Source organism: Mycteria americana, chromosome 23 (genome assembly GCF_035582795.1).
Source record: "Mycteria americana isolate JAX WOST 10 ecotype Jacksonville Zoo and Gardens chromosome 23, USCA_MyAme_1.0, whole genome shotgun sequence".
NCBI classification, from domain to species: Eukaryota; Metazoa; Chordata; class Aves; order Ciconiiformes; family Ciconiidae; genus Mycteria; species Mycteria americana.
This window is the reverse complement of record NC_134387.1, coordinates 3,517,868-3,543,895: the sequence shown is the minus strand read 5'-3', so window position 1 is coordinate 3,543,895 and position 26,028 is coordinate 3,517,868. Positions and strand designations below refer to the sequence as shown.

Below are 26,028 nucleotides of genomic sequence, written 5' to 3'. Positions count from 1 at the left end.
ATTATCCTAGTATTGAGGTCCCATACTAGCGGTATACAGTATACTTCCCTATATGGTTGTACTTTGTGCCTCTATTTATATATTTTAGGTACATAAAAATAATGAGTAAACCTACTCTTAAATCACTCGGTGCCAAAAGTAAAGCCTTTACTTACTGTTTAATTTTACAATAAATACACATTTTAAAGATGGCTCAAACTTTATGATAAGTAGATTTCTCACTTTTTGCAGTAATTTTTGAAGGAATTGGACTTGCAATTGCTTTTATTAAAGAACACGTTTAGCAGCACATAAATACCAGAAGCTTTGGCTCATTTCCTTTCCAGCACTATGGAGCATTCAGCACAGTGACTTGACAAATATGTTTATTGTTAAAACCTCAGCATCTAGCGATAAGGATATACCAGCTACGCTGAGAGATGATGTACAGGAGAAAAGCGAATAGAGAACAGGCTCTTGGTCCTTCTAAGGGATCATAAATCACACAAAAGTAATTGAATAACAAGAGTAGTACTGGTGATGGTGCGGGTAGGAGAGATGGCAAGCCGGAAACTCAAAGGACAGGCATTTACACAACAAAAAGTGCAGGACAGGAGGCAAACAGGTTGTCTTCAAAACCCACTGCTTCACTAATGCTTTATTAGAAGCCCCGTTGACGTTAGTAATCTGTTGGCGATTTATTTTAATAGCTTTACAATGCACATTTGTTTTCTTTTTAATATTGTAGGTTTCCATTTAATTAAGCAGCTGAGAGGCATGAGTGTGGTGTTAGTGCTACTTCCTATGGTGCTGTTTGTTATGCTTGCGGGGGCTCAGCGAGCTTGCCCCAAGAACTGCAGATGCGATGGCAAGATTGTGTACTGCGAATCTCATGCATTCAGAGACATCCCTCAGAATATTTCTGGAGGGTCTCAAGGCTTATCGTTACGGTACAACAGCATTCAGAAGCTTAAATCAAATCAGTTTGCGGGCCTGAATCAGCTCATATGGCTTTATCTTGACCATAATTACATCAGCTCTGTGGATGAGGATGCATTTCAGGGGATCCGCAGGCTGAAGGAATTAATTCTAAGCTCCAACAAAATTACCCATCTGCACAACAAAACGTTTCACCCAGTCCCCAACCTCCGCAATCTGGACCTCTCTTACAACAAGTTGCAGGTGTTGCAGTCTGAGCAGTTCAAGGGCCTTCGTAAACTCCTGATCTTGCATTTGCGGTCTAACTCGCTGAAAACTGTGCCAATCCGAGTTTTCCAAGACTGCCGAAACCTTGACTTTCTGGATTTGGGCTACAACCGCCTGCGGAGCTTATCCCGTAATGCTTTCGCTGGCCTTTTGAAGTTGACAGAGCTCCACTTGGAGCACAACCAGTTTTCCAAGATCAATTTTGCCCACTTTCCACGCCTCTTCAACCTTCGCTCAATTTATTTGCAGTGGAATAGGATCCGGTCTATTAGCCAAGGGTTAACGTGGACTTGGAGTTCCTTGCACAACTTGGATCTATCAGGAAATGACATTACAGGGATAGAGCCTGGGACCTTCCAGTGCCTCCCCAACCTGCAAAAGCTGAACCTGGATTCCAACAAACTCACCAACATCTCTCAGGAGACCATCAATACGTGGATCTCGCTCATCTCCATCACGCTGTCCGGAAATATGTGGGAATGTACTCGAAGCATTTGCCCTCTGTTTACTTGGCTTAAGAATTTCAAGGGAAATAAAGAAAGCACTATGATATGTGCAGGCCCTAAACATATCCAGGGTGAAAAAGTGAGCGATGCTGTGGAAACATATAATATCTGTGCTGAAATCCAGGTGGTGGTTACTGAAAGATCATACCAGGCCCCCAAAACCCCCCAGAGACCTGTCTTCATTCCTAAACCTACTATTTCCAAACTTGAAAGCAATCAGCCAACATCTGTTATGCCAAGCCCTTCTGCAGACCTCCCAACACCTGGAGTGGAACCAGAGTATGAGCACGTTTCCTTTCACAAAATAATCGCTGGGAGCGTGGCCCTCTTTCTTTCCGTGGCCATGATTTTGTTGGTTATCTACGTGTCGTGGAAGCGCTATCCAGCCAGCATGAAACAGCTCCAGCAGCACTCTCTCATGAAGAGGCGCAGGAAAAAGGCCCGAGAGTCTGAAAGGCAAATGAACTCCCCTTTACAGGAGTATTACGTGGACTACAAGCCAACAAACTCTGAGACCATGGATGTATCAGTTAATGGATCTGGGCCCTGCACGTATACCATCTCTGGCTCCAGGGAATGTGAGGTATGAACCATGATCCTCCTAAAACCATTTCAGCTGCTGGGAAGGAGAGGTAAATGTTTGAAGCTCTTGAGGTGTCTCTAAACACTGGAAAGATTAATGAGATTTTTTTGCTCTTGGGTTTGCTCAGTATGAAAGGTTATCTCGTTAAATAACAACAGGCAGGGAAGCGATCGTGATTATTTTGAATAATTCAGACTTATAAAAAAATAGATTAAGTTGAAGTAAACAACTGTGGTAAAGGCATCTGGAGTGTTATTCTCCTCCTATTTGCATCCATTTTACTAGCAGTGGCTACAAGAGAGTCCCATTTTTAACGTATTGGGAGAAACATAGGAGGTGAAGAACCTTTTCTGTTCTAAAATAAACATGGAGATCTCTTTACTCCAGACCCTACATCAAATCTTGAGGGATTTATGGCCTATTTAAAGAGAATGCCAAAGATTTTCTGCATTTTCTGTCTGGTTCACAAGTAAACCAGGGGACAAGAGGACTGCAGCAGAACCTTAGAGTTGGGCACTTACTTGTTTTCCTGGAGACGCAGGAACAGCAAGCTGCCTTACTGGCTCTTCTGAACCTGAGCCTTGTAAAGGCCACAAGTCAAACAGTACATTTGCAAATGTCTGGGTTGGGAGAGGGGGATTCTTGGGGGTTTTTGATTTCATTTTAGTGATCAGACACTTTAGTTGATCTTTAGTTGAGAGACAACTCTACTGGAGTTAATAGTTTCACGCCCTTGAAGGCCCTTAAGGCCGTGTTACGATTTTGACTCGGCAACATGGGAAATACAAATCAGAAAAGCTCTCGGTGCTTCTTTGGTCTGTTGTTCAGCTTTGGCAAGAAAATACCGTATTTTTTCATTGCTGTATTGTCAATGACTCTGTTAATGCGTATGTAGGAAACTATTTTACTTGTGATTGCCATTGCTTATTTATACCTGGCAAGGAGGATTTGCGCAATTACATTTCAGTACTTGTTACTTAATCTTGCACGTGATGTGGTATTAGGGGACCGTGGTTGATTTTGCTTCCTTGGTTGTGGACAGCCTACCTGAGAGTGCTTAATGTGCCTGTTGAAATTTATTCATATCCATTTATGCAAACTAGGTTTGCATAAATGGTAGATTTTGACCAATGCCTTTGACAGCCAGGTAGTATAAAGGTGTGTTAAAGATGGGCAGTGTTGAGCAGGCTGCAGTTCTAGGATCCTGATTTTTTAAAAGTGGATGTTTTCACTTTCTGACAATAGGGCGTCTTTAAGATGTTTCATATTTGGCACCTGAAATCCCTAGCTGATTTTGGACCACAGAGCTGAGGGGAAGGAAAAAAAAAAAAAAAAAAAGTGTATGTTTTGGGGTTGTTTTCTGTGGAGCAGTGTTGTCTTCAAAAAAGAAAACCCCCTGTCATACCTTTGTTATTCCTACCAGTATCATGTGAATGAAGGTGTGGGGGTTTTTTTTCCTGTTAGCAGCACAAGTAGAAAGTGATGCTAACAAGTTATTTTGAATTTTCACTGGCTGTCACAAGGAGCATTAATTTGACCTGAAAGGCTGTCTCCTCTTCATGCTCAAGTTTAACACCGCTGAAGTTTCATTAGCTTGAATAAAACGCTGCTTAATTTACACCAAGATGATATGGAAGACAGCTGAATCTGCATGCCATAACTGAAAGTCCATGTAATGAAACCATAATCTGTAATGGAATTTGGATCACGATTGTAGTGCACAGAAGATAGGGAACATGTGATGTTGTTTGGGAGACTGAAATCTGGATAATTTGGATTATGGCAGATAAATAAAAAATTGAAGAGTCCTACCAGGTGTAGTAACAGAAGGTCAACGTGGCATAATTTCTTCATGTGGATGTTGATTGTTACACACAGCATTAAACACAAGGGGCCCCCAGTTCGCCTGGTTTCCAGGTGCTGTTGCAGTACCAGAACAATTCTATTCTGCTGCCTGTTCAGGTTAAGTTAAGCTGGTGCACAGCTTTGCAGAGCTCAAGCTGTTTATCGTGTTGTCTGTGGGATTCTTGGTTATGGTGTAAATCAATAAGACTGTACTGGACACGATGGTGTTGTCCCAGGCTGTGACTGGTAGACAGTACGCTCTGTATTTGCGTGGTGATTTAGTATGCATTGGCTATTAGTGCAGAAGACTTCGGGAGACAGAAAACAGCAGATCATTGAAGGCACATGAAGCAACCATAAGCCCCCACTGAAATACTATCTTCAGCTTGGATTTAACATTCTTCGTCTCCATAGCTACAAGGTTCCACTTGTAAAAGGATAGATATGCACTGTACAGTACTTAAAAATGGTAAGAAAAAAAATCCTTGTAGCGTCTTCAGCGGTGGAAAGGTTTTATGTTTGGGGAAAAAAAAAAAGAAAATTGAACATCTCTTTATTTACCAGTTTACCCAGATGTACATACTTGTGGGAAAACTGTTATTTTGTACAGGTGAGACATAGCTCAGGCCCATCCTCCTGTCCGTCTGACTTGCTCATTCACTGGGCTCATACTGAGGTTTCTCCCAAAAAAAGGACCACTTAGAGGGCAGAAGAGTGTCTGGTTCTCAAAACGAAGGCAGGCAGGCTTTCAGAATTCATTGCTTATGAGTTCATTGATTTTACTTTTTTTGGTAATATTGTTCAAATGATTGTCTGCTTTCACATGTCTACCCCCCCACCCGCCTGTAGGCAGCTAAGGTGTCCAAACATTGTGTGTCTTTCAGGAAAGAAATAATGGCATGGTTCCATTTTAACCTGGGAAAGATGCTTGAGCATACTCTGTTGCAGGTAGTCGGCGATAATGAATGGTTTCTGAGTGTGGCCTAAGGCCGTGTGAGCATGCCTGCTACGTTCACAGTGATGATTTTGTTTTTAGAAGCATCCAGCTCAGCTCATCCCTAAGCCACTTGTTTTCCATGGCAGAACTGGCCTTGAAATAACATGCTTAGGTATTTATGCAGGTTCTTTTTCTTCACAGCAGCTACACGCATGAGCAGGGCGGTATTTGTTGTTGTTTTAAGTTCAGTGAGACTTCTAGCACATAACGAAGCAACACAGGCGTACGAGAGCTGCCCTGTATTGGGTCCTTATGCTGCAAGTAGGGGAGTTGCAGGTACGGTTTGTACTGCTGCTTTTTCAAGTCCATCCTTTATGAATTATTTCTTGTACTACAGAGAGAGCCAAAGTCAGGCTTGCTGTAAATGGGAGCAACTCTCTTGGCATCAGTGGGATTATAATCACTGACACCTGGCCTATGGTATTCTATTTAGTCTATTGGCAAGGGTTTCTAAAATAACTGGATGCTTACGATTTTGGCTCTCGCCATCCGGTTAGCAGACTGCTGCTATCTCATTTTGGTATTTGCTTTGCTTTGTGCATGTGCATCTTATTCCCTCTCTCTTTCATATTTATTTGTACATTTGCTGAAGATCTGGGAGCCATAAAAGGCAATTTCATAAACCAAGCTATAATATTATGTATTTCATATGTATCGCACACAAAATATCTGTAAATAGCACACTCTGAAGCTATATGGGGAGAAGGAACATTGCTACAAAAATGTTTCCTCCTTTCTGCTGGAAGGTTATTCATCTCCCGTGTCTCAGGCTGGCAGTTACAAAACAAACAACAACCAACCAAACAAGTGAACATCTTTTCTGTGTTAACTGAGCACAGTTGATGGGAAGCCCTTTGAGAGACGATTGACACACACCCTGCGAGGTTACTTTTTACACTTTTGCTTCTCAGTGTCTAACCATACCCCAGCGCCTGACAAACAAGCCCACCTGTGCACATACAAGTACATCTCTGTTGGGATGCTCCTGTGTTTTCCATTGGAGTGAAAACCAGGGCAGTTGTCACTTGTATTCACACATGCTAAATCAGTCACACAAAATTATGTTCGCTTTGAATTCTGCTTCCTCCCCTCTTGCCAGTGGGAAGAAATAGATTGATAAAGGAATGCAACATATGCAGACATGGTGGGCTGCTGTTGACCTCCTCCTTTTGAGCCTGATTTAAAAGGAAATGTTGACATGCCACTGTTGTTTATTATTTATTTATTAAACACCATTACTGTGTTGTTTTGAACAAGATGCAAAGAGGAAAAACCAAAGCAATCTCCATGGCCCAGATACCGTGTAGTCCGAGGTTCCAGTTCTACAAGGGTGTTCATGGTTCTGTAACTCAACTTTGGAAGGGCTGCCCGGGGGCTAAGCATGAGTTTATGGGGCATTGCAACCTCATGAGCGAAATCACTCAATGATTTGGCAGAATTTTTCTTTTTTTCTTGAAGAACAGCTGATTGTATTTCCTTTGGTCATCAGCCTTATATTTTTATAAGGAATACTTAGCAAGGACTTCATGGCAGAGGTTAAGTTCCTTATAGCTCAGGGGAATGCAAAAGGAAGGTGATTCCACAGGTAGTGCATTACAAAGAGAAGAATACGGGAGGTGATGAGTGAGGAGTATGGGAAGCAGTAATGGTTAATTAGGTAGCCTAGCGTCATCATTTTAGGGCCAAAGTCCTGCAGTTGTCTCTCCAGTGGCTCTGGTTTGGAACGCTGTCGGATGGGCATTGTTAATTTAGATTTCTCATGTCCTTCTGTGCTATGGCTCCTCCTCTGCCTCTCTTTCTCCACATCTCTCTGATTATAGATGGACCTTAAATTCTTGCTTGAGTTGTAAACTGAAGAGTGAATCAATCTAATGAAACTCTGTCATAAGCTCTATGTTTGTATTGGGAGAGTAAGCAAAGGCTAAGCTGATAGCTTTTCCTCAGTGCAGTATATCTGGAAGAAATATGTCAGAAGTGGCTCAGAGGTGAAATCTTTTAGGCACAGGGCCAGTGAGAGGTTTGAGGAGAAGATAAATTTTAGAATTGTCTTGCAGATTAGGACCAAAGGTAGAAATTTGTGTTTGTTCCCATTCAGAGCCTTTGTTAGCATTGCATACTTGTTATCGCAAGTATAATGTCAGTATACAGAAAGCTGTGCTATAGAAGTGCTAGTGATGTAGCAATAAATGCACAGGGGCAAATTTTCCTGGGCTTAGTGCTTGTAAAGTGTGAGATTTCCCAAAGATACTACCAAAATGGCTGGCCATATTTCCGGAAGAACTTATCCAGTTATGCATCAGCCACAATTGAGACACTGGTTGTAAATTTGAAAAGGGAGCTGCGGAAGGATGCTGAACTCTTCTGAAAGTCTTACTCGGTCCTTATTCAGGTGCCTGGGTGAGAGATTAGCTTGTCTGAAATTTGGTCTTGCAGTAAAGGTGCTGCTAAGACCTTAGAAGTGACTTGCTCTGAGATAACGCAGATAATCAGTGGCAAAGGAAGAAGCTGAACCCACATCTCCCAAATTTTCTCTTAGGCTTGGGAGCTTTCCGAACCACGTTTCAGGCATTACGTTTGCTCCGCTGGGTCTCATCCAGAGGCTGACAGTTAATTGACAGAACTCTGAAATTGCACTGAGGATTCATAGTCTTAAACACAGCGTCCAGCCAGGAGGGTAACTGATTGACTGGCATCCTCCCTGCCTCCTCATCACCTCTTTTTCTACTTCCCCTAATTTTGCCACTTTCTAGAAACTTCATGGTTTGAGTTATACACAGCAAGGATTGCTCGAATGTAGAGGATGCTGCATTGTAAAAGCTTTGTACAAGAGAGGACAATACTTGTATTCCTATTATAATCGTTGCTCAGGCCTTACGAAGGATTCCTCTGTTGCTGGAATCGTGACAGATGCAGTTTGCCCTCTCCATCTCCCTTTTCCTTTCTCTCACCCCTTCTTCTGCTTTTGCTTAAACTCTGTGATGTGCTGCCAGTATTTTAAGGAGGAGAAAAAAAAAATCGATTTTAGTCCATTATGTAGCTCATGCCAGGAGGGAGAGCGCTAACAGAAATAGCAAAGAAATCTGTTGAACCTATTCATTTGTTTTTGTTGGTTTTTTTTTTTTTTTTCTTTTAAACACACACAAAAAAATAAAGAAACCTCACACTCTAAAAGGGGCAAACAATCTTATTAGTAAGTATCCTGCTGCCGGAAGTGTTCCTCCAACTCTCCTCCAGAACAACAGAGTTGCCCTGATCCTTGATGTGAAGACTGTTGCCTCAACTACAGAGGCTGTTGCAGCACAGAGCTAACTGAGCTGGTCTGGGTGCTGGAAATAACGCGAGCTACGTATGTGCTGGTTTACTCTGCTTCTTGACAGGGACCTTCCTAGACACATATTCCTTTTGGCAGGCAATCTGCCCCTGCTAGAAGAGACCTATACATTTCAAAGCCTTTGGGACTACAGTTCAGGGCTCAGCTGTGCAGCGTGTTACCTCCGTTGAGATGGTCTACCTGGTACGTTCAGGAGATTGCACGCTTTGCTAGCAGGAGCTGCTTGGCATACAGAGGCGTGCAGCCCTCTGTCATGCTACCCATCTTGTAAACATTTTGACACGAAAAATTCCTGTGTGATTTGCGTTGATAGCGTACCAACATCCTGGTATTTGGTCATTTCAAGCCAGGTATTTTAGGACTGAACACAGATGGGCTGCAGCAGTAAACATTTTTGACACTAATCAGCTTTTATCACATCTGCCTGTTGTGCAGCCAAATAAGCTTGGATTGCTTGTAGATCTCTCCATCTACACAAAAAGATGACTGGATCAATTCTGAGGGATTTCCTGGGAGTTGTTGTCTCTGTTCCGAGCTGCAAAATTCGACCTTTATTAGAAGCCGGAGTATGCAGCAAAGGGATGGCGTGAGAGGGTGTTACTTTATGGGAATGTTGGCTTCTTGGCCTAATGAATTTGTTTTGCCTTTGCCTTTTTAAGTCAGACGGAAATAAAAAGCTCTTCCTGACAGATATATCAGCACTTGAATGGGAATTGTTCCACCTGCAAGAATGGGGAAGGTAAGAAAGGCCGGAAAATGTTGATCATCTATAATCTCTCACCATCGGGGGTATATTCTAGCTGCAGCAAAATCTCCACCGCTGTTTCTTAATTCAAGTACAGATTGATACATGCAAGCCATTTTTAAAATGATTTTTCTGGTTCTTTAGATACATTTAAATATAATTGGCTAGAATATGAGAAGTTTATGGATGCTAGCAAGCCAGAGTGTCTTTCCTAAAAGCTTTGTGGTCCAAGGCTGTGTCTCTGTCAACAGGCAGCTTCCTACAGAAAATGACAGGCCTTTGTGAGGATGCTTGAACTTCTCTTCTTTGTTTTCTGTCCTTTGTGTGACAAAAAAGCAAGGACTTTTTTGCATAGTACTTTTTATCTGAAGTTCTCAAAACTCATCAGATAAATAACGTTATCCTAATTTTTACTTCCTCTATCACGTAGATTGTGATCTTATGCAACAGCTCTTTCCTATGAAGGTTCCATTTTTTTTCTGGTCTTTCACCGTCACCGTATTATGCAGTTTCCTCTGGAATAGACAACAATAAAAAGAAAAATAGTATTTCTGGTTTCAGCCTATGGTGAAAACTAGTATGATCAGTTTGTTTATGATCAAAGGTGGACCATTGATGTTGTGTGCTTGTTATGGGTATGTGTTTTCTTTATGTGAAGACCGACCTTAATCTTGATTTGATACTGAATTTTGTAAGTTGTTTTGTCATATAAAAGTACATAGTCTTTTCTCCGAACATTTCAACTACACTGCGAAAGTGTTACATGAGGAGAAAAATTAGATGGTTAAGTCACTTTGTATTAAATGTATTGTGGGAATGCGGCATGTCCTTCATCGCAACAGGCAGAGCTTAGTAATTACGTAGTGTACAAAGATCTTTTGATACATTCAGCATAGGGTGCGTGCACAGTGCTTCCAACTGCATGCTGATATAAATATACATTGTAGAAAAAACAATCTCGATCTCCAATTTTTGACAGACAATGAAAAAACCAGTTTTAAAGCAGGAGGTTCATTATGTTTTTCTATGTAAACTCTGGTCAAGATTTTTTTTCTCATGTTGAAGAAGTAGGCTTTTCCTGTATGTTACTTGTATTTTAATCCAACTAAGAAGCAGGCAATAGCAAGTGAAAGACGGTAAGCTCAATGTAGTATTATTACTATGACTATTTGTGTTTGGGTAGCAGCTGACGACTCCCAAGTTTAATCACCATATGAAAATATTGAAGGAATCGTTTTGTGCCTGGGAGAATAGGACACAGCAGGTAATCTAAACAAGTAGGGCATGGAAAGAGGACATGGAGACATGAAGAGCGATCTAGTTGCAGGAGATGAGTTGACCAGTGAGTACTGCAGTCCAGGTTTTCGGAAGCCTTTGACAATGTTCTGTTTATTGGATGCCTCCAGCTCTGTCTTGTGCAGTGAAAAGGCCTTCCCGTGTTCTGGGGTTGCACTGTGCACGTGTTAAAACTCACTCCTGGGCATCAGGCCGAGGCAGGACCTATTTGGCACTGAGCGCAAGCTTCCGTGGGAAGGTCAGTCTGACTCTTAGTGCCTTGCACTCTCATACACCCTAACTCGCTTTTTTCCCCGACTTTTCCAATGCATAGAGTGTCTTTGACAAACAGACTTGAGTTGTGTGGTTTTGCTCGTTTTCAAACTCAGTTCTCATTAAAAATCAGCTTCTCCTCCTGTGTGATGGCCTCTGAAACCCCAGATGATTCTTCACTGCTCTCATCTTTCACTAACACATCCATTTGGATTATCTTTGTGCTGTGATGGATGCTTTAAAAGGAACCAACAAAGCCATCACATTCTTGCCCTGGTTCAGCTTGCATTTGTTAATGTTCTAAATCATCTTGGGCCTGAAACGTGCTACTTCTTAAATTTAGAACGATGTGATTGCCTGAAGCCTCTCCATGTGTTAATTAAATCATCATAATTGTGGTTTCTTGAGACTGACAGGTTATAAATAGTTTTTCTTTCCCCCCTCCTGCAGTAATTTGGTGTGAATGACAGGCAAAACAGCTATTGTTTAAACTGTACATCTGACACCATCCTTCCCATTCAGACTCCATTTCTCTGCTATTATTTGATTGTCCTGAAATAATCGACAGTGTCATTCTTAAAGGCTAGTTAATTACCATGTACTTCTCACATTATGTGAAGATGAGAGAAATTATTTTTCTGGGTCATCATTATCCATTTAATTTAACAGAATGTCTATTAAGAAGTACTGAAGGTCAGGGCAGATGTTCTGTGTCTGTGTGTATACACACACACACACAAACAATATGTCAGAACACACAGAACAAGTCCTAAGACTAATACATTTTAGCAATAATTTTGTTTCCATCGATAATGTCATGTCTCATCCAAGATTTTGTGGAAATAGAAGCCTCAGTGTTAACATAGTTTTCCTCTGTTGCTCCCACGTGGTAGGCCTTCACCTGGGAAGCTGTGCTGTAACTGGCAAAAGGCAGAACAACTTAATAAGGTTACGCATTGTTTGGAAACAAACGCTGATTAAGGTTCTTTTCATCGTACCGAGAAGGAAAAAATGCTAGAAATACTGAAGCTGACCAAGAATTTGTACGAAGCTCTCTACTAGATTTTTGATCTTCCCTAGCTTCAGAGCAGCTCTGTCCCAGGTGTGTGTGAGTGAGGTAGATATGGTGTTAATGGGAACATCCTCAGGCTTGCATTTTGCATAATCCCCTTAGGCAATTATGCATTCCTCCCCTTTAATGTGGGTCTGCATGCTGTTTACGGCTCTAATTTGTGGAAGAACCTAAGGCTAGATCTTAGTCTGCTACTCTGGATCCTTCTTACTCTTCCAATTATCCAAAGAAACTGTACCACTTTCTTTCTTGAACTCTTGAGTATAGAGATGTGTCATGCTGACTGGCATAATTCAGAGTTAAATGAGATTCAAGAATATATAGGAGAGAGCTTCTGTGCAGGAAGCTCAACCTTTCTTTCCAAGACTGGAGGATGTCCTTCCTCCTGGTGAATTTGGAAGGCAAGGTGATCCACCAGTCAGCTATAGCTGGAGGCCACAAGATTTAGGAACCGTTCTAAACTCTGCTGTTAATTTATTGTGTGAGCTGGGAGAGATCGTTTCATTGCAAACTGTCAGACTGTCAAAAGAAAAGAGGAAAGCAAGGTCACGTTGACTTTCATTAGAATTTGAGCATTGAAACCAATCCTTAATCTTTGAAAATGTCTCCTGTCTTCTTATAGTCTTTGCTCTCGCATCTCCTTACACCGCGGGCCAGCTGGGGAGCATCGCCTTTACTCTCTTCTGGCGTGGTGGCTAACGGAATACGGTTGGGGCTTTAGCTACTACTTTAACATGAAAGAAAAAAGTATTGTCTGGAGCCTTAAGGGACTCCTCCTGAGTCTGTTTTGTTCCTAGCATAAAAGCCAGTCTGAAGTGGTCTGCTTTGTCTTGGTGTGGTATTAGCACATGACTATTTAGTTCTTTTAAAATGTCTACACTATATTCAGATGCAACAGAGACTTACTTACAGCTACTCAGGTGCTCCCTTGTCCCAGTAGTTTTCTGCAGCGCAGTGAAATTGCATGATTTTAATGTAAATTTCTGATCCATTTCTTTCCCCAGCATTATCATTTTCTTTCCCAGAGCCTCTAAATCATATGTTAGGCTTCTGACTTAAAAAGCCACATCAATGTCACATGCAAAGTGAAATGGGGAAATGAAGGCAGTTCGCGTGTTTCTGCAGGTGAAACGCAAATTGTACAAATCAAAAAAGGAAGCAACCCACTGGCGAACTTGAATTATTAGAAATTTTTATTTGAAAACAAAATCTATGGGTATTTTCTTTGCTGCCTTTTCTTGGTTGAATATATTAAGAGTCCCAGTGTGCATGAAGCTTTGACAATCTGAGGAATTGATTAACCTTTTTCTATTTATGATTAGCTCCCAAACATTTATTATATTAGCTTTTGAGAACAAGGTCCAGACTTCTTTGTTTTTCTGTAATAGACAAGGGACTAGAATTAACGTTGCTTCAGTGAGTTTCCACACAGGTTGTAAGAAAAAGGTAGGCGTAACATTTCGTATTTCACTACCTCTCATGTCTAACGAAGATTGGAGGGGGGGATATTTTACCCTGATACATATAAGAAATTTTAAGTGGAGAAGAGGCAGTTAGCCATCTGCTTTGCCTGCTTGTGTATCAAGGGCCACAAAACTTCCCAAAGTTCCACTGTTTATAAAACCAATAGTTCATTTTGACTAAAAGGTGCCTCCAGAGAGTCGCTTGAGGACTTAGAGCGAAAACTCCACTTCTCTGATAATTTGTTCCAAAGGTTAATAACCTTCACAGTGAAAAATAACTTGTCCAGCTGTTAAAATCATTCCTTTCTCCACAATGATATTAAGCTAATCTGAGAGGACGACGTATCTGATTTTTAATATGTGGCTGAGGATATCTGTGTGTGTAATCCAGCTCGGTGAAGAGCAGTTACAAACAAAACCACAGAAGATCATGTGGAGGCTTGCACGCTGAAATAGCCCCACTCCTAGCTTTCGAGAAAATTACATTTTAATTGAATCGTTATAGGAAAGTATGTGTTTATCCAAACTGCTGCAGTAAGCAATTTTCAGCACATCGCTCCTTCTCCTGTTCCTTTCGCCCTGTTTTCGACTAGGTCTCCGGCTGCTGATCTCTAGCTCGTGGTCCCGCCTTGCTCTGTGTTGGAGTTCTCCACCAGTCTTTCATGCAGGGACTCGCTGTTCCTACATGCCTAGACCTGGAGGAGAGAAACGGAGACCTCTTATGAGATAGTTTGAAGTCTGTGACAAGCTCCACATTTATTTCAGTGGAACGCTGATAACAATCTCAAGGTAATGGCATTAAAAATGCTCGTGGTTTATCATACTACGAAATACCATTTCAGGCACGTCGCTAGAGCAGTGTAATATAAGTTTGCATTAACATGGAACTCACAAAGACTTGTGTATGCAAAAGTCACTGTTTGTAAACAAAGCTCAATGTTATGTTACTATATTTTAAGATCGGTGTGAATTCTGAAACTTGTGTTTCCTTCATTATTCAGTGTAATTATTGAGTTGTTATATATCTGCTGTCCAACTCTAAAGGGCCTTTTTAGCTTGCTTTAAACAGCCTGAAGAAAAGGCTCTTTCACTCCCCACATCTGGTGGGTTGTTGGCCTCAACTACATGGAATTTTATTGTTTTGTTTTTAATGAACTGCTACAATGGGGATATGATTGCTGATGATTTGTTCAGTTAGCTACGTACCCATAAGAAACAGGGTCTTGAAGGATAGGTATTATTCTAGAACAAGTATATTGAAGAGGTTCTGTAAATACAGGATTTTGGTAATTGTGCTGAGGAAAAACTGAAGGCATTTGTCGATGATACCAAGTCTGTCTTGTTCTGCAGAATTAACAAATGTTCTGGTTATAGGTGATTAATTAAAAATCAATGATGAGTCCAGGAATTGTACCAGTTTTATTTCTCCCACTAATTTGGCATGATAAACTGCTGAAGATGGATTTGAAGTTGATGTCAGAAGAGTGTGGTAATTTACAAAACACTTAGGGAGCTAGCTCAGCTCGCAGTTCCTTCAGCAGTCAAGAATAACTGAAATGCCATGCAGGATCAAGCTTCTTTTAAAACCATCTTGTAGTACTTCTGAGCTGCTTCTGTGCCCGCGTCTTCCTCCCTGTCTCAATTCATCACACTCTTCTCTCCTAAAGGCACATATCTTTCCACCTTCTACCTAGCTCTCAGCATTGCCTAAATTATATCTTAAGCATTGTGTGATGCTTCTCAGTGGTATCTCTCTGTATTGATCTGGAAAGTCAGATTTAGCACCCAGCTTACTTGGACATCTTTTAACCTGTTTTGTTGTTTAGAGTTGCTAGAATCTTCATAGGATTTCTTGTTACTTTATTTATTTGTTAATCATTCCTCCTCTACTTTTGAAGAGCTACAGATAAAGAATTTGCATGATGCATCAGATAATTATATATATCTCTCTCCTTGGGATATGCATCTGAGTGGATATATTACACTCAGTGGCTTAATTTTTAGGCACTTTGTGTGTGTGTGTGTGTGCAACTCCCATAGTGTTTCTGACACAATTGATCATAATGTCTTATAATTTAAAAAACTGGCCCTTTGAGGGGAGAGGGGCAGTTGCCATCTTCTGGAAGCAGATGCTATTGATAGAGTTCAGGACCTTCCTTCGTCAGCCAGCGTACAGCCAGTAGGCATATTGTAGCAACATTATGCTAGGTATCCCTCCTATAGATCACCCGCTCGTTTAGGTCAGTTGTGTGGGGTGCGCGCAGTTTTTGAGCACAGCCCTGTTTGCTGGGAAGCCTACGATTAAAATGGATCCCCATAGTGCAAGTCTGCTGACCACGGAAATCATAATCAAGTAGCGGGGTCTTGTGCCAGCAGAATGCAGTCGAGTGCTGCAGTGGGACTGGGGAAGGGGGAGCGAGCGGGGTGGAAGGGGCCGTGAAGGCTGCAGCCTTAGCGGTGCGCTGCAGAAGGCCACGGGATGGAGCAGAGGTCAGCAGTTCAATACCGAGCGTAAGATTGCCTGTGCTCTCCTTCGCTGCCAAAGCGTTGCAAGGGAAGAGGACGTTAGTCGTCTTTTCCTTTATACAACAGGTAAGACCCTGAATTTGCACATACTGGGTTTTGTTCCCTCTTTGCCACTGGACTGCTGGTTAATTTTGGGCATGCAGACTCAGGTCTCCTGTGCTTATCTTTCTCCATCTTTAAAATTAGATGAGTAAGGCTTATGTTCTCTTCCTAGGTGCTTGCAGATATGTATAAAAGTTGAGAATCGCATTTCAAGTTTTATTTTCTTAATTTTTTATCTTGGGTTTAATTGCAGGTCATACCTTGGACAGTAGAGCTGGGAGAAAATCATTGCAGGACAACAAAAAGACAGTTTTTTGTGAACAGTTTTTTTCCAGAAACATCTTGGGGTTTTTATATCTTCATTAAAACTTGAACCTCCAAAATTGAAGGTTTTTGTTTTCAGGACAAAACCCCACCAACCAGCTTTATCCCTAAGCCAAGAATTTTCTTTCTTTTTTTTTTTTTTTTTTTTTAAGTACTTGTCTCTGAACTTTTATCATGAATGGATGTTTCCTATGGGTGCTTTCATTTCTGAATAGAGAATGCTTTTTTCACTTAAAAAAAAAAATTGTGACAATTTTAGTCAGGGCTGCTAAAGGCAGGCGTGCTGACTCCTTTCTACCTCTTTCCATTACAGCAGTAGTTAGGGTTCCTGGTCAAGGTCCTACTTTGTGAATTATCTTATAGACACAGAACCTTACTATAAAATAAATCCTTACCTGAAAGGGCTTACAGTCTATCTTTTAGTTTCAGATATAACAGCATGTTAGATCATCACTAAGTAGAAATATCAGGACCTGAAATGAAAAAATATTATTCCCTTTGAAAATGTGTCAGGTGAAAAAGTGGAAATGATTTCTCTCCATTCCTAGCAAGTGTTAACTCCCTTCCTTCAGCAGGGGGATTCACAGAACCGTTTTAGTTTTGCCTGCCATTTCAAAAAAATAATACATGCCTGTGAATGACTTAACTATTTCATCTTCACTGTCTTAAGTGATGATTCAATATTAATCAAAACTAGCAGCATACAACTGAATCCAGCTCAAAGGAAATCAAGAGGCTTTCTCTCATTCATTCCCATATATATATGTAAGTATAAAATAGCAGTATCTTCATTTGTAATCTGGAGTTGCACTATTTCCTATTCATTTAATGGCATTGCTTTTATTGTTAGCAGCCAGGTTATTATTTGAGGTACATTAGTTTCCTGTTACTGAAGTTCAGCTTGGATTTCTCTTTCTCTTCAGATCCTCCCTGCCAACACTTTTTTTTTTTTTAAATGTTCTTGTTATTGTTGATACACAAGCACAGTTTTCTTCTCCCACCTCTCCTGAGGAGGGCACGTGTCCGGCTGGCGGTTCTGTCCACAGTCCGTGCTGCCGTGTGCGGTTCTCTTCCCTCCGCAGTCCCCGCGCAGACCCCGCTACAGCAGCGGCAGTGCCTCGGCAACAAGGCCAAGAGTTCGAAAGGAAAGGGAAGGGAAGAAAGAGGGGCGTTAAAAGCAGGCTCGGTCCAATAGTGCTCCTTGCTGTGTTAAAGCACCTTTCTCAAGCAGGCAGAGCTCTTCTGGTGTCTTGGTTAGTAAAGGCACTGACCCAAGCTTTGAAAGCATCACCGGTAAATGTTAACCCTGTGGTTAAAGCAGGGTGTTAACAGCGGGAGATATTTTACGCTACGGATACTGGGGGTGTGCGTACGTGCACGTCTTAACAAAAAGCAGCAGAAGAGAAAGCTGATGTGTGCCTTAAATGTATGGCTATTCTGAATGTCTAATTCAAGATCAGGAATGTAATAAAGGCAACTCTTCAAGGCAAACAGTTTGTCAAGGTGACAAATCTGGTAATGGAGTTTATTATTTTGCACGTAAAGTATCTTCTCAAGAATGAGGATGTCCTAGTGACTCCACAAGTATTGCTCTGGCCTTCCAATATTGATCCAGCAATCAAATATTCAGGTGATGGGCACAGAACTTCCTTCAGAGATGGATGAAGAAGAGGAGAAAAAAACCCAAGTGCTGTTCACTGAAAGTTCTACAAGCCCATAGGAAGCAGTGAGAAGAGTGCCACTGGGTTCCAGGCACAGCTATAGTACCTCATAATTCAAGAAATAATACTGTCCGGGGACTCTGGCAGTGTTGGGATGCAGCACAAATGATTGCTTGTGAGAAAGAGGCATAAGGAAAGGAAGGAAGGAGGTAAAATCTGTATGGGAGAAGATGACCCTACTGACCACAGGGTCACACTGGCCACAGGGTCTCTGTGTCCGAGTAGTAAAACTGAGAACAGCCATACAAAAATGAACTGAAAACACAGGGACTATTGTAAGCAGGCAGCAAGTGGAGAGGACTGGGGAGACTTCCAGCAGCATTCAGAGATTTGAGTAGTGTTGTGGGCCAGTTAGTAAATACATAATAAAATCAGACTCTTGTCTCTGTTCAAGTAGAGATTTTTTCGTTTGTTTGCTTAGTTCTACCTACAAAATTTTCAGTAGCAAGATTCTGTAGAAGCTTCTTAATGGTTCTACTTGACTATAGTAGTAAAAGACTATACATTTCTGAAACTATTTCATATCCGTTTCTTGTTGTGATAGTAATTCACGGCTTACGTGCAAGTTTTTGTCACCTGTGAAAATGGCTGGTGTATAAAGGCCTATCTGTAGATGTTTGGGTTTTGTCCTTTGAGCCTCTAGGCAAACGTTTTACAGACCTGGCTGCTTTGTAGGAAGGTCGCGCGGGTTATCCTGCAGATGTGCCAAGCGTGCTGTTTGCACACAGGTATTTGTGGGAGGGTAAATGCGGGTGCAGTAAGTATCTGGGCCAGCTTTATATGTTCAGAACATACAACATCGCTCTCCAAAATTATTTTCATGCTGTTACTAGCTTTTATTTCTAAAACTAATGCTCTTGTGGAATATGGATAGGAAATAATTTTGGTGATGTTTTTGAAAAGCTTTTAATGTGATGTGCACAAATGGTTTATCCCTACTGCGGAGAGCTGAGGAACAGAGGGAATAAGTGACCTGAAGACCGGTTTTAAAGTGTGCTCCATTTAAGAACTGAAATCAGTGCGTTTCCTGCCTGGTTCTCCAGCCTCTAAACCATGTTTCTTAGTAGCATAATAGTGGTAACATTTAAGTTGTGTTGTGTGCTTATTATCAAGGATGCAAAGTAAATTATCACATGAATATGTTCTTTCACTGACATACTTGCAATTACATTGCTAAATTCCTGTTGAGTTACATCAAGGCTTCTTTGCCAACAAAGGCTCAAAAAAAAAAAAAAGAGCAATAAACCCAAAGGAAAATATGTTTCAACTGGAAAATAAAAAAAACCAAACCATAACCTTTTCCCTTTAGTTGTTTGGTTTGTTTGGTTTTGGGTTTTTTTGTTTTTTCTTTTAATACATTGTTTTTACAATTCACCTCCGGTTGTTATTTTGAATCTCCACTGGGTATGGGTTAGCCATATTTCAAACTTAATATAGCAATTAATTAGTCGCTATGTGTACATTTTGTAAGAGGTTTAAGAAAGTACTAGTTAATCATTGATGAATTTTAAAACAGGATAAGCACATAAATGTGAGGTCACATGTGAGTTCTGATAATTTTGTACAGCGTGCATTAATTATTTATTAATTCTTGATAAGCTGTTTACAAATGCGTGCCAGATCTGAAACATACTCAAATGAGCTGTACTCATAAAGCACATAAAAACCTCAGAAAACGAACGTCTGCTTCACAGCAACAGCAGTTCACTGATTCAGGGAAACTAGGTTGAAACATTCAGTGAACAAAACATAATTTATTATTGTTCATATTTGATGCTGAGGTTAAAAGTAGAGACTCGGGAGCCATCAGTTAGCCAGTTCCCAGTCTGGAAGATGGCATTTTAAAAAATCAGCTCTCAGTCTAGAGGTGTCATTTGTCAGCTAAAAAAGTCAGCTGAAAAGTCGAGGTCTCAGTTTGGGTATTCTACATCATTCAGGACTGTTTAAGGGCAGGAGTTGCGTGGTTTAAATTAACTTGTAGTCAAAAGGCTCGCTACCTCACCCCTTTACATAGAAACAGTCTTGCTGCATGTAGCCTGTGAAGTTACTCTGCTTTGGGGCACCTTCATACCGAAGAGACTTTGTTCACAGCGAAGGTTCCAAGTTATCCAGGGGGAGAGAGATGGGGGTGAGAACTCGGGCTGTCCAAAGGCTCACACTAATGCAAACCATACAGAAGTACATGGAAGACAGAGGTGACTTCTGAAAACGTTTGCCTACGTGTTTCATATTACGCTTTGAGTGCACCCATGATGGAGGGCCAGTCTACTGCATAAATCAGAGCAAGATGGACTTGTGTGGAAAATGCAAGTCTTGCAATGAGGCTTGATTTCTCTGCAGTTAGGAAAGCTCTGGAAGCGGTAGAACGTGAAACCACAAAACCAGTGCACCTGCAAGACCACCATTCCTCTCCAAAATAGAAGAAAGACGATGTGGTGTTTTCTTCAGGTGACAGAAGTGATTCAAGTGAAGTAGTTATTGCCAAAAGTGCCCCACTTGTGCGTAGCTCTGTTTACAGCAGAGCACAGTGTGTGGTGCTGTACGTGTCAGTTATGTATGGATATGGTACGTACAGATAACGTGCACAATTTGTTCTTTAAACTCCAGAGTCTTTACAGACCTTTCAAAAACAGGAAAAGGAAAAAAAAAATCAGCTGTTCTCTCTGCTTATGTTTACTGAATCAATATTTATATATTGTGATCTCATTGAAAGCCAGTGTTTATGGCCAGTTTTCCCTGTGCATCAGGCTGTGGCTTTGTTTCACAGCGCTGCAATGTTCTTTTTCTTTCAGGTAGGCACTTAAAAATTTTTCCTCTCTCCTTGTGTTGATTGCTAATTATGTGGATGCAAGGTTCGCTTTGTTTCCTTTTAAAAGCGTTTGCTTGGGACTATTTCATCATCGTCTTTGAATCAGACAACAGCATGAATATCAAACAGCGCTGTTAGGAGCTTTGCTTGCCACCTGTCTCCCTTCCAGTGAGTCAGTTGATTTTTTTTTTTTTTTTTTTTTTTTTAAATTTCAACTTCTTCATCCATTTGATGTTTTGTCATCTGAAGTGTTTCTTTCTTCCCTTCCCCCCCCCTTTTTTTTTGGCATGTCTTTTTACCTACCCCTGAGCCTCAGCTGATTTCTTCAAGGAAGGTCCTTGAACTTGCCAGATGTCTTTACAGTAAGGATCCTTAGAAAAGGCTGCTGCTGCTCTCTTGCTGTCCATTTTTATCTTTTTGAAAGGCAGTTTGAAGTGATATTTCCCTCCTCGTCTTTTACAAGGCTATCTTAAATTTTCTAGAAAAAAAATCACTTTATCCATGAAAAGCTTGATCGTGATTATCCTTCCATTTTTGCTTTTTATAGCAATAATTGATATTTATTGTAACGTAGCATCGTAGAGGCTCTGCTGAGTTTGCCTCCCCTATTCCAGACGCTGTATAGACTTTTAGACTGTCTCTGCTACAGTGAACTGGCTCTCTAAACAGCCTGTAAAAATACTCACAAATTGCAATCAAATTGTCCCTCAGTTTTATTAAGTGCAGGTCTATACAGGCAAGTGGAGACAAAGCTGAGCTCACTCCGTGCGCTCCAAGCTAGCATGGCATGGGGCAGTTCTAGACCAATTAAAAATATCGCTATGTTAGTGTGACCTTGTATGTGAGCTGGGGAACAGTGTGCTCTGGGCTCAAATGCCTTCCCGCATCACCAGGATACAATGAAAAGGACTGTTCATTCTCACTGCTATTTTCTCCCTCCCTCCTTTCACGGTTCAAGTTCCTGCTCAGCTTATTCACCACATACAAAGTGGTGTTTTGGCAATAGGTGGGTTTATCCCCCTGTTCCCAACTAGAGACCCACCACGCAATGAGGTGTAATATTTGTCTCGTAGCCAGAGAGAGGTCCCCTGTCTGCAGAGTATCTCTCTCTCTTCGTTTCCTAGTCTAGTGGCTAGACTATAAGGTTGCTGTGTCTTTCTACAACTTTCTCCTCTTGTGCTATTAACCAGACCTTTGCCCTGTAAATTTGATTTTCATAATCTCCTTTCTCATGTACAGAATCCTGTTGGAGCCAAAATACTGTGTAATGGCTTTAACCATGTAGGTAGACAGCAGGATCCAGGACTTAGCAGGTTTAAACGAAGTTTTCTCTTTAAGCCATCCAGATGCCTAGTATCTCTAGTCTGATTCCCATTTTAGAACTCATATTGTACAAAATTTATCAGAAAATAACTTTGTTCTCTGGAATATAATCTCTTCCAGGACATTTGCAGAGCCACACTGAGAAGTATTGCTGTCTTCCTTCAGCAGCATTTGAGAAATTCAGATTTACCACAGCTCGGTTTAGCACTCCATTCGTATTCATTATCCTAACTGTACGGTTTCTGCCTTTGTCATGAGGAATCCATTTAGCAGACAGTTAAGATAATGTCTGGGAGTGTTTGGAGCATACAGGCTTCAGACCACCCCTGATGCCCTTTAATTAACACACACAAATGTGCCCAGGGCTTCGCTGACCGTTGCCTTTGGTGTAAGGCCAGGTCTCTCCTGCCCAGCCATTCCTTCAGGTACCCGGGCAGCAGGGTGTGCAGGAGAATCCTCTTAATGAGCGCGCCATGGTGGCAACGAAGCACGCCAATTAGGAGATACTCCCAAGATCTGAGGAATGAGCTATTCCGGAGAGACATACTCTTCCCCTTCATTTGAACTGCTGCAGAACAGGCTTATCACAAAATTGCAGTTTTACCTATATATGCAATAGCAGAAATGGGACACGAGAAGTATTTATGGAAACGGAGCCTAGAAATGAAAATTGGGGTGTACCATTCCTCTGTTCCAAAATTACAGAAAGACCTTGAAACCCTCTTTATAATGCTGGTAGGGGGTACTGTGTGTGCATGTAGTGTGTGCTGACCCATTTCGGGCACACTGTTTGTGTGGTGCTGAGCGTTGTATGATCAGTTCATGAAACAGTCATCGCAGAACAGAAAAATAGCTTAACAGTAACAAAGTATAAGGCAGAGAGGAGCGGTATCAGTTTTAATTGTTGCTGACCTCCTGCAGTATGTTGAGTCATCACTGCTTTCTAGTAAAAAACGCAGGACTGGAGAGAACGCAGAGCCTGGTGGGAAACACTCAGCCCCTTTCGTAGGTGGCGGGTGTGTCGGGGGATCCCCTCCCCGTTTAAGATGGGCTGGCAGGCACAACTGTGTGTGTAATGCGCAGGAGATGGTACGGGTTGATAAAACCGTTTATCAACAGGGTTGTTTAGCCCAGCTGGAGCATCGCTACCACACCAGCACCTTGGCTACTTCGGGTGGCATGGCAGTGCAGTACGCTGGAGGAGGTAAGCATGCCGAGAGGAGGAGCAGGGAAGGATAGGTGCTGAGTGCATCTCTGCGACTGCGATCTGAAAGACGGGAGACTGCCGCTAGGCAGGCTGGACCAGATCTTACCTCCGATTTGTCAGTTTAAATCCAGCTACGTTAACTACAGATGAAAAGATTCAATGCTCCGTAGTGTTCTGGCCTACATGGAAAGCACTTGCTATTTCTCAGGTAGTTTCTTAAAGCATGATTGGAAACATTTTTCTGCATTTGTATTGCACCCAGAACGCCGGGTTCCTGAGCCACGGGGTCACAACAAAAAGAAATAATATTTGCAGAAATAGTCCAGTGCAGAAGCAGCACTTTAGCAGCTTTGACAGGCGTACCAGGAATCGGAGACTCAATTATTGCTTCCACCTCAGGTCTGCAGCGCTCTGTGGAGGGGATGGCACAGCTGTTGGACCTGTCTGGTGGCTGCAGAGAGGACTCCTGTCTCTAGAGCTGCCAATCTGGAACACTGAATTCCCCCACGCAAAGAATCCATCTGCTTCAGTAACGCACATCCCAACCGTGTATGCAGTTCATTTCAATCTCTACTAAATGACGTGCAAATGAATAAACAAAATAATACAGCCTGTCCCAAGCTGTTGATATTTATTTCAACGTATACAAACAGATGATAGCTGTTTTCTCTTAGATACCCCTTATGTCATCGAGAAAGTTGAGAGAAAATTATGTTCCAAAGTCTGTCTGTACTCCCCTCACTGAGGTCTCACCTCTTCTTTCAAACCTCAAAGAAAATACGAGCTTTCAGGATTATCTCCACCAGCGAGAGTTGTCAGTTTTTCCATTTGTACTTAAAGAGGAAAAACTTCGAATTGGGAAGCAGCATTGTTCCTTGAGAGAGCCCTGCCTTGGAGCCACGAGGTCTGGGGCCAATTCGCACATCCCTGTTCATGGCTAAAGAAATTGCTTCCTTCCTTGTAGTTCGCTTTTCCCTTTCGCCTTTTGACAGTTTGGACAGTAAACTACTTAGGGATGGGGCTGTGCATAACTTTCTGTGCCGGGGTCTCCCCTGGGGCCTCTAAAGGCTACTGCAATAAAAATAATAATAAATTTGCCCTTTTCACATTAGTCTTTAGCTTTTGCTGCCATTTAGAAAAGGAGGCAGCACGTAACCATATGAAAATGTCATTTGCAAACGTTGACCTCCCCTGTGCTCGCTGTGGTTTCATGGGATGCTTTCTAGCAACACGTAGGTAAGAAATAGGAATCATTTAGCGCGTTCATATGCTGGGGCTGCCTGAACAGGATTAGAAAACGGCACAAGGGAAAGCAAACTTACAAGCTTTTGAACAAGGGGGCTATCCAAGTTGTTTAAAGGAAAATTAAGGAGACTAAAAGGTGCTTAAAAAGACTTCCTTATCAATATTCCCTTCTTTTTTCTGTCCTCCCATTATGTTTATGGGCCTGAGCTGGTTGGTTTTTGGTTTGGTTTTGGGTTTTTTTTAATGGTGTGATGGGCTTTGGCCTTTCTTCTTCTAAGTAATGGCCAATATATTTTAACTGAACAGATCTCATTTTCCTTAATGCTTGATAAAAAGATTTAAAGACAATCTAAAAATAAAACTGGTGTTTATGTGGATTTTAAATAATTAACATGGATGTTCCCTTGAGTGTTTTAGGAATTAGAATGCATATCTAGGAGGAAGTTGAACCTGGTTTTCAGAATGCTTTGAGGCTTGCTTGAAACACTGAAGCTGCCAGGGCTCAGGCCCTAAGTTTGTGCAATAGGTTGTTCCTGGACCTTGGATGTGCTATGTGAGCGAGAGATAGCAAAAGCTTGGTCTGCTCGTCTGCCAGTTGTTTTCTGAGTCCACGTGGGTTTTGTTTCACTTTGTATACAGACTAACTAGAGGTATTTCTCCCTATTACGTACCGAGTCAGCTGCAGTTGGCAGAGGGTTGGACTGAAGAGAGCTGCCTTTTGTGCAAGGGAAACATAAATATGGACATTTGTGATTTCAGCTGTGTGTGGGCTTGCATTGGCCTTTGCAGGAATTTGATCCTTTGAGAATATTAAGAATTAGAGTTTACAGTCACGCTGCGGTTAAGATAGCCCGTGTGCCCCCACGCTGCCCAGTACCAAGGCCTTCATCTCTGCCCACGGGAATGCTTTGCGTAGGAGGTTTGCCTTTTCCAGCAGGTACCGCATGTCTGTTGGTCTGTGTTTGCAGCATGTCGTGCCGTGACAGTGCCTGCGAAGTCTCAAATTCTCCAGAACCTTGTTACGCTGGTGTTACTATTGGTTTTATTATTGCTGTGGTAGGTAGCACAAGAGGAATTAAGCAAAGGATATTTTTTGTCTCTGTATAAAATTCATTCTGTTTATTCTTCTTATTATTATTTTTGTAAAATACTAAACTCAATTGCAGATAGAATAAGCCATCTGGTTCCTGTCACAGCTACTGTATATTACATACGTATGGGGAAATTGCTTATTGATTTAGCCAAGTGTGAACAAGTGCTACTAGGAAACCACAAAAGTATTCGTAATACTAATAGATACTATCAGAAGTGACATGCCGCACTTGATTCTTGGCTAGAGGGCATCAACTTTTAACCAAGGATTTAAAAAAAAAAAAAAACAACACATAAACAAAACCAAAACCAAACCAGTTGTTTCTATACGGATGACTGCGCTATTAAAGCTTTAATGAAAAATTTCTTGGAGAAAGAAAGGCAGTACACTTAAAGATAATCGTGTGTGTGTTTTACTGACCTCACTGTACTTCACGTGCTAGAAGTAGGCCTGGCTCCTGCAA

The 26,028-nt window shown here is 41.6% G+C and overlaps 1 protein-coding gene across 1 annotated transcript in view; it reads left to right on the top strand.

The window, feature by feature from the left end:
- The first annotated feature begins 696 nt into the window (after positions 1-696).
- Positions 697-26,028, top strand: part of LRRTM4 (leucine rich repeat transmembrane neuronal 4) — a 222,390-nt gene continuing 197,058 nt past the window's right edge. Inside the window, exon 1 of the mRNA XM_075523575.1 lies at positions 697-2,274. Coding sequence (XP_075379690.1) covers positions 697-2,274 — 1,578 coding nt within the window. The remainder of the gene's footprint in view (positions 2,275-26,028) is intronic.